The sequence below is a fragment of the Rhincodon typus genome, chromosome 7, assembly GCF_021869965.1.
Source record: "Rhincodon typus isolate 14 chromosome 7, sRhiTyp1.1, whole genome shotgun sequence".
NCBI classification, from domain to species: Eukaryota; Metazoa; Chordata; class Chondrichthyes; order Orectolobiformes; family Rhincodontidae; genus Rhincodon; species Rhincodon typus.
In genome coordinates, this window is record NC_063338.1 from 91,181,391 (window position 1) to 91,192,762 (window position 11,372).

The 11,372-nt window shown below is 44.2% G+C and overlaps 1 protein-coding gene across 4 annotated transcripts in view; it reads right to left on the reverse strand.

The window, feature by feature from the left end:
* Positions 1–3,174: 3,174 nt before the first annotated feature.
* Positions 3,175–11,372, reverse strand: part of si:dkey-91i10.3 (cytochrome P450) — a 56,116-nt gene continuing 47,918 nt past the window's right edge. For 3 of the 4 annotated variants that reach the window (XM_048599186.1, XM_048599187.1, XM_048599189.1), the window contains exons 7-9: positions 8,419–8,500; positions 5,298–5,507; positions 3,175–3,957 (exon numbers count right to left, since the gene is read on the reverse strand). In XM_048599186.1, the coding sequence (XP_048455143.1) occupies positions 3,841–3,957; positions 5,298–5,507; positions 8,419–8,500 (409 nt within the window). In that variant the 3' untranslated portion in view covers positions 3,175–3,840. The remainder of the gene's footprint in view (positions 3,958–5,297; positions 5,508–8,418; positions 8,501–11,372) is intronic. The other variant, XM_048599188.1, reaches the window with a different exon arrangement.

The following is an 11,372-nucleotide window of genomic DNA, read 5'->3' on the forward strand; positions in this document are numbered from 1 at the left end:
CTCAGTAAAACAATCTGGTTGCTCTTGGATTGGTGCCAAACATTACTGTGTCGAAGTTATCCAGCTTTTCAATGATTCACAAAAAGTACACCATTGCCTGCAATTTCCTTGAGTTATGAATGATTTGCATAAATACCAAGGTTGTTCTTACTCTGGACACCAGTACCACAGCCTGTAGCCCAGTCCTCCATTTGTTCTCTCCCCCACCTTTTCCAACTCAACCCAATAATGACAGAAATAAGAGTAAGGGAGGCTATTCAGCCCCTCAAACCTACATTGCCATTAAGTAATGTCATGCGTCATTGAGATGTACAGGACAGAAACAGACCCTTTGGTCCAACTTAGCCATGTTGACTAGATATCCTAAATTAATCTAGTCCCATTTGCCAGCATATAGTCCATATCCCTCTAAACGCTTCCTTTTCATTCACCCATCCAGATGCCTTTTAAATGTTGTAATTGTACCAGCCTCCACCACCTCCTCTGGCAGCTCATTCCAAACACGCACCACTCTCTGTGTGAAAAAGTTGTCTCTTTGGTCCCTTTTAAATCTTTCCCCCCTCACCTTCAATCTATGCCCCCTAGTTTTGGACACCCTACCCTGGGAAAAAGGCCTTGGTTATTCATCCTATCCCATGCCCCTCATGATTTTATAAATTTCTGTAAGGGGAGGTGATGGCCTAGTGATGTTATCGCTGTACTGTTAATCCAGAGGCCCAGATAATGTTCTGGAGACCCAGGTTCAAATTCCACCATGGCAGATGGTAGAATTTAAATTCAATAAATATCTGGAATTAAGGATCTAACAATGACCATGAATTGATTGTCGGGAAAAACCCATCTGGTTCACTAATGCCCTTTAGGGAAGGAAACTGCCATCGTTACCTGGTTTGGACCACATGTGACTCCAGACCCACAGCAATGTGGTTAACTCTTTAACACTCCTCTGGGAAGTTAGCGATGGGCAATAAATGCTGCCTAGCCAGTGATGCCCTCATCCCATGAATGAATAAAGGAAAAAGGAAATAAGGTTACCCCTCAGCCTCAAGCTCTAGAGAAAAGAGCCCCAGTCTATTCAACCTCTCCCTATATATCAAACCCTCCAAACCTGGCAACACCCTTGTAAATCTTTTCTGAACCCTTTCAAGTTTCACAACATCTTTCCTATAGCAGAGAGACCAGAATTGCATGCAGCATTCTAAAAGTTGCCTAACCAGTGTCCTGTACGGCTGGAACATGACATCCTAACTCCTTTAATCAATGCACTGTCCAATAAAGGCTGGTCCTTAGTTCCCCAGATATCCTAAATTAAATCCTAAATCCCCACCCTCAAATCTTTCATTTCCCTTCACTGGTAGTCAAAAATATGTCAACCTCTGTCTTGAATGACCTTCCATATCTCTCAAGAAGAGTGAATTCAAGGATTAGCAAGCCTTTCGAGTGGAGAAATAACATCTCAGTTCTAAAATAAGAAACAGCAAGTGCTGGAGAAACTCAGCATGTCTGTGGAGAACAACAGTGTTAATGTTTCATGTCCAATCTGACTCTCCTTTTGCAAACTTCTTCATCTCAGTTATAGAATCATACCGAAACAGATCCTTCGGTCTAACTCATCCATGCTGACCAAGTTTCCCAAATTAAACTAGTTTCATTTGACACTTTATTTGAGACTATGTATCTTCCAAATCCCCTGGCAAGGGTAAGCAGCTTCTCAGGTGCCCACCCTGTCAAGCACAAAGAGTTTTTCAATGCAATCTCTCTCGTTCTTGCATGTTCCATAAGGAATATGTGTCCAATCTACTCAATTACTCTTCAACGGACAAGCCTCTCTCTCTACCTGGCAATGAGTCCAGTCAACTTTTGTTGCAATCTCTCTAGGGCAATCATGTCTTTAGAACATAAGAACTAGGAGCAGGAGTAGGCCGTCCAGCCCTTCGAGCCTGCTCCACCATTCAATAAGATCGTGGCTGATCTTTTCGTGGACTCAGATCCATTTACCCGCGTTCTCATCGTAACCCTTAATTCCTTTATTGTTCAAAAAAATATCTACCTTATCTTTAAAAACGTTTACTGAAGTAGCGTCAACTACTTCACTGGGCAAGGAATTCCATAGATTAACAACCCTCTGGGTGAAGAACTTCCTTCTCAATTCAGTCCTAAATCTGCTCCCTCTAATCTTGAGGCTATGCCCTCTTGTCCTAGCTTCACCTGCCATGGAAACATCCTCTCTACTTCTATCTTATCTATTCCCTTCATAATTTCATATGTTTCTATAAGATCCCCCCTCAATCTTCTGAATTCCAATGAATATAATCCCAATCTACTCAGTGTCTCCTCATAAGCCAACCCCCTCAACTCCGGAATCAACCTAGTGAACCTCCTTTGCACCCCCTCCAGTGCCAGTACATCCTTTCTCAAGTAAGCGCCCTAGGGTGGGAAATGACCGTGGGGTAAGAAAACTGGGTGTTGATTGGCTAGCTGGCAACCAATCTCCATGGAGTAGAGGGTGGTCTTTAAAGAATATGTGAGTGGGAAAGAAAGTGGTGAAGGGGCATTGTATCCTCTCGGAAATGGCCCCGATGGACAAAGGGCACTGTTTGCCAACAGTTTAAGCACTTCAAAGGAGAAAAGGACAAATCCCACTTCTGCCTGATGGCCCATGCCAACTGTATAATGAGGTGGGCGGCACGGTGGCTCAGTGGTTAGCACTGCTACCTCACAGCACCAAGGACCCGGGTTCAATTTCATCCTCGGGCGAATGTCTGTGTGGAGTTTGCACATTCTCCCCATGTCTGCTTGGGTTTCCTCCAGGTGCGCCGGTTTCCTCCCACAGCCTAAAGATGTGCAGGCTAGGTGAATTGGCCATGCTAAATTGCCAGTAGTGTTCAGGGAGGTGTAGCTTAGGTGGGTTATAGGGGGATGGGTCTGGGTGGAATGCTGTGAGGGTCAATGTGGACTTGTCGGGCCGAAGGGCCTGTTTCCACACTGTAGGGATTCTATGATGGTAATATTGGGGTCACTTTAGCTTTTAACAAGTTCAATTGACCTTGGTGATTTATTCACATAGAGTAGGCTAATTTGAGGGCCCACCCACCTTCTAATGTGGTAGCTTAGGGGTGGGAAGGTGCTAGGCAACATGCTTATTATTATAAATCAGAAGTCACACCACACCAGTTTATAGTCCAACAGGTTTATTTGAAATCACAAGCGTTCAGAGAGCTGCCCCTTTGTCAGGTGACGTCTAGAGCCGAAAGGATCCCTACCAGACTGAGAAAGGGGGTAGTATCGGTCTTCAACAAGTGGGTGCAAATATATTTGGTCAGACCATATAGGACAGCAATGAATAACAAGGTGATTTTACAGCAAATTTGTCAGCTCTTTCAGCAAGACGGGATACTGCCTGCACTTGATGTAGCTGTTGCCAGTGGGGAGGGAGAGGGAATGTTGTAATTCCATCAAACCTTGAACCGCCTCAACCCATAAAAACTCTAATTGCTGAAGCAGAAACTACAGACGTGAAAGAGAGGCACCTCCAGCTGGAACAAGTTTGGGAGGGGGTTATAATTTATTACCGAGGTTCTACTGCTGGTCAGCTATGATGCCAATTTAAGTCTCAGATCAGAAAAGCAGTATCAAAAATACACCAATCCAAATGGCCACTCTCACTGGGACAGGATTCTAGGAAAGTCATGAAGGGCAGGAATGAGCAGAGAAATCCCTTGTGGGAATTTATCACACCCCCTCTCCAAATTTGGCCAAGGCTGGGTCCTCAACGCTGGGGAAAGACAGTGGGCCCGGCGAAAGGGGGCACAGCGTTTCAGGCAAGCTTTAATTACTCAGTCACTTTCTATCAATGAACTGCAGATTGATGGGGCTTCCAGGACAAAGCAGAGTCCTCGTCATCGCCGTCACCACTTTCCCTGAGGGGTCTGGCCTGACTTCGAAGTGTTTGATTAACTGAAGTGGGGATGAGAAGAAGAGAAAAACGAAAAAGTTAGCAAGACGAAGTGAAGACAGGCACTGATGAAGCTTCATTGAAGAAAGGGAATGCTGTATCTTATGATCCACAGTGTGATACTTAGTGTGTTAACCTGTTCCACTAATCTTTCTGCAGTTTGAGGCGTAGTTCTTGAACTGTGAGATGCAAAATCTTCAAACCTCCGTCTGATGCAGTCGGTGCTGGTACCGAGGGAGTGCTGCATTGTTGGAGGTGCCACCTTTTTGATGAGTTGTTAAACTCAGGCCAACCATGCCTCATCACCACCATCCTCTGTGAGTCTGTATGTCTGTGTGTGTGTTTGTGCGTGTGTCTGTATGTCTGTGTGCGTGAGACTGTGTGCGTCTGTATGTCTCTGCTTGAGTCTATATGTCTGTGTGTGTCTGTATGTCTGTGTGAGTCTGTATGTCTGTGTGTGTGTCTCTGTGTGAGTCTGTATGTCTGTGTGTGAGTCTGTATGTCTGTGTGTGTGTCTGTATGTCTGTGTGTGTGTCTGTATGTCTCTGAGTCTGTATGTCTGTGTGTGTGACTGTGCATGTCTGTGTGTGTGAGACTGTGCGTCTGTATGTCTCTGCTTGACTCTATGTCTATATGTGAGTCTGTATGTCTGTGTGTGAGTCTGTATGTCTGTGCGTATCTGTATGTCTCTGTGTGAGTCTGTATGTCTGTGTGTGTGACGGTGAGGGTGCATGTATGACTGCGTGACTGTGCACGTGTGTGTTTATGAGTCTGTATATGTTTGTGTGTGTCTGTATGTTGTGTGTACCTGTCGTGTGTGTGTGTGTGCGCGCGCGTGCGTGTGTGTGAGAGAAAGACTGTATGTGCGTCTGTGTCTGCATGTCTGTGTGTGCGTGTGTCTGAAATGATTATATGGGCATGTGACTGCGTGTATCTGTGTCTGTGTGTGTGTGTGAGACTGTGCGTGTGTGTGAATCTGTGTACGTCTGTACGTCCGTGTGAGTGTATGCGTCTCTGTATGAGCACATGTGAACCATTTACAGGGAGAGAGATTGCAGAAATCCTCTGTTTTTTGTGTCACCTCCCCCATGAGCAACTTAGCTCTTGTTTTAAGGTCCTGTACCTTGTTGTGGATCCCATCCTCTCTCCTGCACCAGAGGAAGCAGCTTCTTCTCTATCGACCCCAACAACTCCTTTAATCATCTTGAACACCTCAATACGAACACCCCCTAAGCTTCTCAAAACAAGGAAATGGAATATGCTACACAAGCAGCCCTTCTAACTGAAACCTAACATCAGTGTGGTAGATCTGCCCTCCTCGCGCTCGCTCACTCCAACCTACCCGTGAGATCACACTGAACATCTCCAGCTCTGCCACCCTCTTGCCCAGGCAGGTACGGGTACCAAAACCAAAAGGAATAGAGGCAAAGGGATGGTGCTTCTTCGTCTCCTCTCCCTTCTCGCGAAGCCAACGGCTTGGCTGAAAACTCCTGGACTGACTGAACTCGCTGTCTTCCTGAGAAATGGCATAGTGGCACAGGTGGAAGAGGGTCTGCAGTGGAGGGAGCAGCAGTTAGCGCATCTTACAGGCGCATCAAGACTCAGAGCCACACATCACCCCTCAATCCGTTGTAATATTTACAATCATTACTTCAAATAATGTACCTATACAAGCCTCAGGCCAGTCCCAAAGCACTCTCAAAGTGTGGCCGCGGTTGCACTGCAGGAGGTGTGGCAGCAAGATCCCACAATGGCAAAAGCCTGATAATAATACACCTTTAAGTGATGCCATTTGAGATGAGGACATGGCAGGAACACTCTCCTGCTCCTCTCCCAGTTGCCAGGTGATCTTTTACCCCTGCCCAAGAGGACGGATGGGGCCTTGTTTTGATGCCTTATCCAATAAATGTCACCTTAGACAATGCACCACTCCCTCAGTAATGCACTGAGACTGTCAAACCCGTATTACACATATAAACATCTGGCATGGGACTTAACCCCAGCATCTTCACAAAATGTGAAGTACTTCAGGATGTCTCAAGGGAGAGCAACGAAGATTTACCAGGCTGATTCCAGGGATGGTGGGGCTGACGTATGAGAAGAGATTGACTAGGTTAGGCTAGAGTTCAGACGAATGAGGAAGGGGGGATCTCAGAGAGACTTATAAAATTCTAACAGGACTGGACAGGGTAGATGCAGGGAGGATGTTCCCAATGGTGGGTGTGTCCAGAACCAGGGGTCACAGTATGAGGATTCGGGGTAGACCATTTAGCACGGAGATGAGACATTTCTTCACCTGAAGAGTGATGAGGCTGTGGTATTCATTACCGCAGGAAGCAGCTGATGTCAAAACATTGAATGTATTCAAGAGGCAGCTAGATATAGTACTTGGGGCGAATGGGATCAAAGGTTTTGGGGAGAAAGCAAGATTAGGCTATTGAGTTGGATGATCAGCCATGATCGTGAGGAATGGTGGAGCAGGCTCGAAGGGCTGAATGGCCTCCTCCTGCTCCTATCTTCAATGTTTCTATGTCCTGAGGTTGTACAAGATGCTAAAGACCTTTTCAGTGAATTCAGCAAAATGATTTTCTCAAAGGCTGGTTACAATTGCATCCCTGTTTGAGCAGATTACCTATTACCATTCGGTAATAACTGGTTGTAACTAATTTTTGGCATGATATTAAGATATAACTACTGTGTTCCTTTTCAATGGGTCATATCTCAGTGGATACCTCCACTTGGTGTGTTATAGCAAGGTTCACACATCAGCTAATGACCCAGAAATATAATTAAATGGGAAAAACAAGACATGAAATGATGAATAATTAATGCAACCTACACCAGTACATGACTTAAAAGATATTAGTTTAACTTATTCAATTTTGATAGCAAAGGGTAAAGTTGTCATAGCTCTACCAGACCATAGAGCTGCCCTTTCATTAGGGAGAGACGATTGATGATGGTTTACCTGAGGGTCACCACCAGCTCAGGTGAGGGGAGAGGTTGAGAAGGAGAGTCATTCATGGTGTGTGAATTGAACCCACACTGTTCGTGTCACACTACATTGCAAACCAGCTATCCATCTAACTCAACCCCAAAGTGAATGCTAGAGATTTGTTCACTCATTGTAAATTAGAACAGAAGATATTATCATTGAACTTTATTGTCATTTTTTTACAATGCTTTAAACTTTGAGAACTGTAATCATTTTGCATACAGTGGAAGGATTGCTTTCTACTGATTTAATGAATGTGATCAGTGAGAAGAAAAGCCATTCACTCATCGGAGAACATCCAGAATGTTTCTTCAACATCAGAGGATGTAAAGACATCAGTCAACGTACAGATTGATCATCAACAGTGACTGTAATCTGTCTCTGGACACACAAATAGTTCCAAAAGCAAGAAATGAGAGATATCAGTCAACGTACACTTATCTCCCTGGGTGAGACAGTCTGAGAGATTGCAATGTACAGATATCTCCCTGAGAATCACAGGCCTTACACAAATACTTCTGTGATCAAGAGGGTCTGTGAAACACAAGTCCCTGAAAGGGAGGGTTTGAGAGATTACACTGCAAAGGTCGCTTTCTGAGGGAAGGATTGAGAGATGGAAATCTTTATGCAGTTTGGGGGAGGCAATGGCCTGGTGGTATTATCACTAGACTATTAATTCAGGAAATTCAACTATTGTTCTGGGGACCTGGGTTCAAATCCATGGCAGATAGTGGGATTTGAATTCACTAACGAATCTGGCATTAAAGGTCTAATGATAATCATGAAACCACTGCTGATTGTCAGGGGTAAAAAAATACTCATCTGCTTCACTAATGTCCTTTAGGGAAGGAAACTGCCATCCTTACTTGGTCTGGCCTACATGGGACTCCAGACTCTTAACTGCTCTCTGGGCAATTAGGGATGGGCAATAAATGCTGGCCGAACCAGCAACGTCCATGTGTTGTGAGCGAATTTAAAAAAGATATCTCCCTGAAGGTGAGGATCTGAGAGATTAATCTTTGTATAGATATCTCTTTGAGCAAGAGAGTTTGCAAGACACAAGTCTTCATATAGACATCTCCCTGAACAAGAGGACTAGAGAGATTACAATGTACAGATATCTCCTTGAGTAAGCAATTGAGAGACACCAGTCTTTATGCAGGTATCTTGTTGAAAGTGAGGATCTGAGAAATTAGTCTTTGTACAGATTTCCCCTTAAAGATGGGCTGGGAGACAACATTCTTTTTTGGTGTCTGTACAGGGGGATCTGCAACAGCTACCTCCCTGAGACACGGACTAGGAGAGCTCAGTACTGATTGCATACACACCCAGGACCACTCAATGCAGAAGTAATCCAGAACTCTCAGGTATGGAGCTGAGAGAGTATCTGGATGCAAGGGAGATTGGGGGAGCTCTTAAGTAAATTGCACTGCAACAGCTTTTCATAACTTTTATAAGCAATACTAACGTTTTTAGGGAAGTAATATCCTCCAGCCACCACTCCCTTCTCCACAGCAAGCCGAGCATTACCAGGTACAACAGGATACATCCTACATCACAAGAGAGGACCAGAGTAAATCATCCTTCAAGTCAACAACAGGACACTTTTTATTTCGAAATGAAGGAAGTGGAAGACCAAGTGCTGATAAGAGGCATCTACAGGATAATCTTATAGAGATGCATAAAGGAATATGGAAAAAATTAACCCAGAACATCTATTTTAAATGAAATTTTGGAGAAGGACTTAAAGACACAGCTTCAAACAAAGGAGAGTTTTGGAAAATTGTTCTTCTGGAAAAGGCCCATTGACTCCTTGGGTGATATTAATTCACATTCCCATTATGCATCTCTTGTGAGTTTTACCTTCATTAATTTCAACAGAGTGAATTTTACTAGGCGTCAGAACTAATTTAGCCTGGAATAGATTTGCTAAAATAAGTCAGCACTAACTTCCCCACCCCCGATGAGGTGTGAGATTAAACCCCAGGGGAGGGGGGGCTCAGAGCTAGGATAAATGCCTTGAGAAATTGCACCCCATTAAAAAGGCTGACTTGACAGGCCTTCCAATCATATGTTTTCTGCTTCAATGCAGCAGGTGGCAAACACATGTTGGCCAGTTTTCTGCCACCGCATTTTCTTGTGCCACATTTTTACCTCTTGATCACACCCTTCCCTGTTTTTAAGCACATAAGAACCAGGAATAGGCCATCTGGCTCCTCAAGCCTGCTCTGCCATTCAATAAGATCATGGTTGATCTTTTTGTGGCCTCAGCTCCAATTACCGACCCTCTCACCATGATCCTTAATTCCTTTACTGTTCAAAAAATTACCTACAACCCGCAAAAACTTTTCTATTCACTGCCTTTAAACCAAACCAAATTACTTTTCCTGGGCTTAACTCAGGTTTCCCAAGGACTTTGCAAAGGCTTGATTCTTCCAGTCTACCTACTTCTATCTAAAATCTGGAGAATTCTAGATATTTTTAATCAACCTGTTCAGAGATGTTATTACACACCTTTGGAGCAGGTGGGACTTGAACCTAGGTCTCCTGGGAAAGATAATGTGGAGGTGCCGGTGTTGGACTTGGGTGGACAAAGTCAGAACCCACAGGCCACCAGATTATAGTGCAACAGGTTTATTTAAAATCACAAGTTCTCGGAGGTGACGAAGGAGCGGCGCTCCAAAAGCTTGTGATCTCAAATAAATCTGTTGGACTATAACCTGGTGTCGTGTGACTTCCGACTTTGTCCTGGGAAAGAGGTAGGGACAACACCACTGTGCCACAGGATCTCCTGTCTGGAGGAGTTTAAAATCCCGAGATTATTATCACAAAGCTACATATTGAAAGGCATGAGGAAAGTAACATTGTCTGCATTGAAGATACTAACAAATAGCAAGATAGCACGAACAATGACTCATTGTGAATGGTGAAGAGATAGCGATAGATCAACAGAAGAGCGAAAAATTGTAGGCAACTGGATTTGAATGTTGGCAAAGCTGAAGTCATTCACTCAATAAGTACCTTATGAATAACAAAAGGTTTGAGAACCATAGAAAGTGCTACGGGGGTGAGGAATAAAGGGGCAATTAAATTCCACAAATAGTTAATGAAAATGCCTAATACATCTTTGGCCTTTAAATCTGAAGGACTGGGATAGAAGTCACATTTCAGGTACACAAGGCCATGGTTAAACCAAACGTGGAGTCATTATGGGTACCACAGATTAGGCAGGGCGTATTGGCCTGCGAGGGATTGAGGTTTAAGATTTATCTGAAGGATACCTGGGTTAAATTACATAGATCAATTGCACAAACTAAGGTGTTTTCCCTCAAAAAGTGGAAGTTTAAAGGGTGGTTCAATCAAAGTTTGCAAGAAATGAATGGGAAATGAATGACACTGAGAAACTATTTCTGCTGGTTGAGGAGTCCAGGATGAGGGGGTTTAGTTAAAAAGTTAAAGATGGACCTTTCAGGGGTGAAACTTTGACACACAAGGATGAAAGGATTGGATCCTGGGGTGAGGATATTGTCGTATGACGAGGGACTGAGTAGAATGGGCTTATTTTCCTTGGAATCCAGTAGAATGAAAGGAGGTCACATTAAAAGTACAAAATTTCCACGTTCAAAGTCTTTTGGGTAGAAAATTCTGGAGACTTAGAACTCTCTATGAAGAGATTTCTGCTCAATTAAGTCCAAAATATCTAATCCTTCATCCTGATCCCCGAATCCTAGACTGTCCCTGAATCTCTCAGCTTCCGCCGTGTCAAGCCCTTAAAGAATTGTAGATATTTTTCCAAATCAACCTGTGTAAAAATGTGATTACACACCTCTGGAGCGAGTGAGACTTGAACCCGGGCCTCCTGGCTCAAGGTAGGGACACGAACGCTGCTTTTGCTAACGCTGTTGGGGAGGGTTTAAACTAATGTGGCAGGGGGATGGGAACCAAATGAGGAGGTTAGTGGGCAGTAAGGAGGTAGTAACTAAAGTCTGTAAGGAACTAAATAATGAAGTCAGTGTGACTGAGGGGAAGAGTAGGCAGAGAGCAGATGATGAACGCAAAGGGCCAGGTGGTCTGAGATGCATTTGTTTTAATGCGAGAAGTGTAGTAGCTAAGGCAGATGAACTTAGGGCTTGGATTAGTACCTGGGAGTATGATGTTATCGCTATGACTGAGACTTGGTTGAGGGAAGGGCAAGATTGGCAACTAAATATCCCAGGATATAGATGCTTTAGGCGGGATAGAGAGGGAGGTAAAAAGGGTGGAGGAGTTGCATTACTGGTCAAAGAGGATATCACAGCTGTGCTGAAGGAGGGCACTATGGGGGACGCAAGCATTGAGGCAATATGGGCAGAGCTCAGAAATAGGAAGGGTGCGGTAACAATGTTGGGGCTGTACTACAGGCCTCCCAACAGCGAGCGTGAG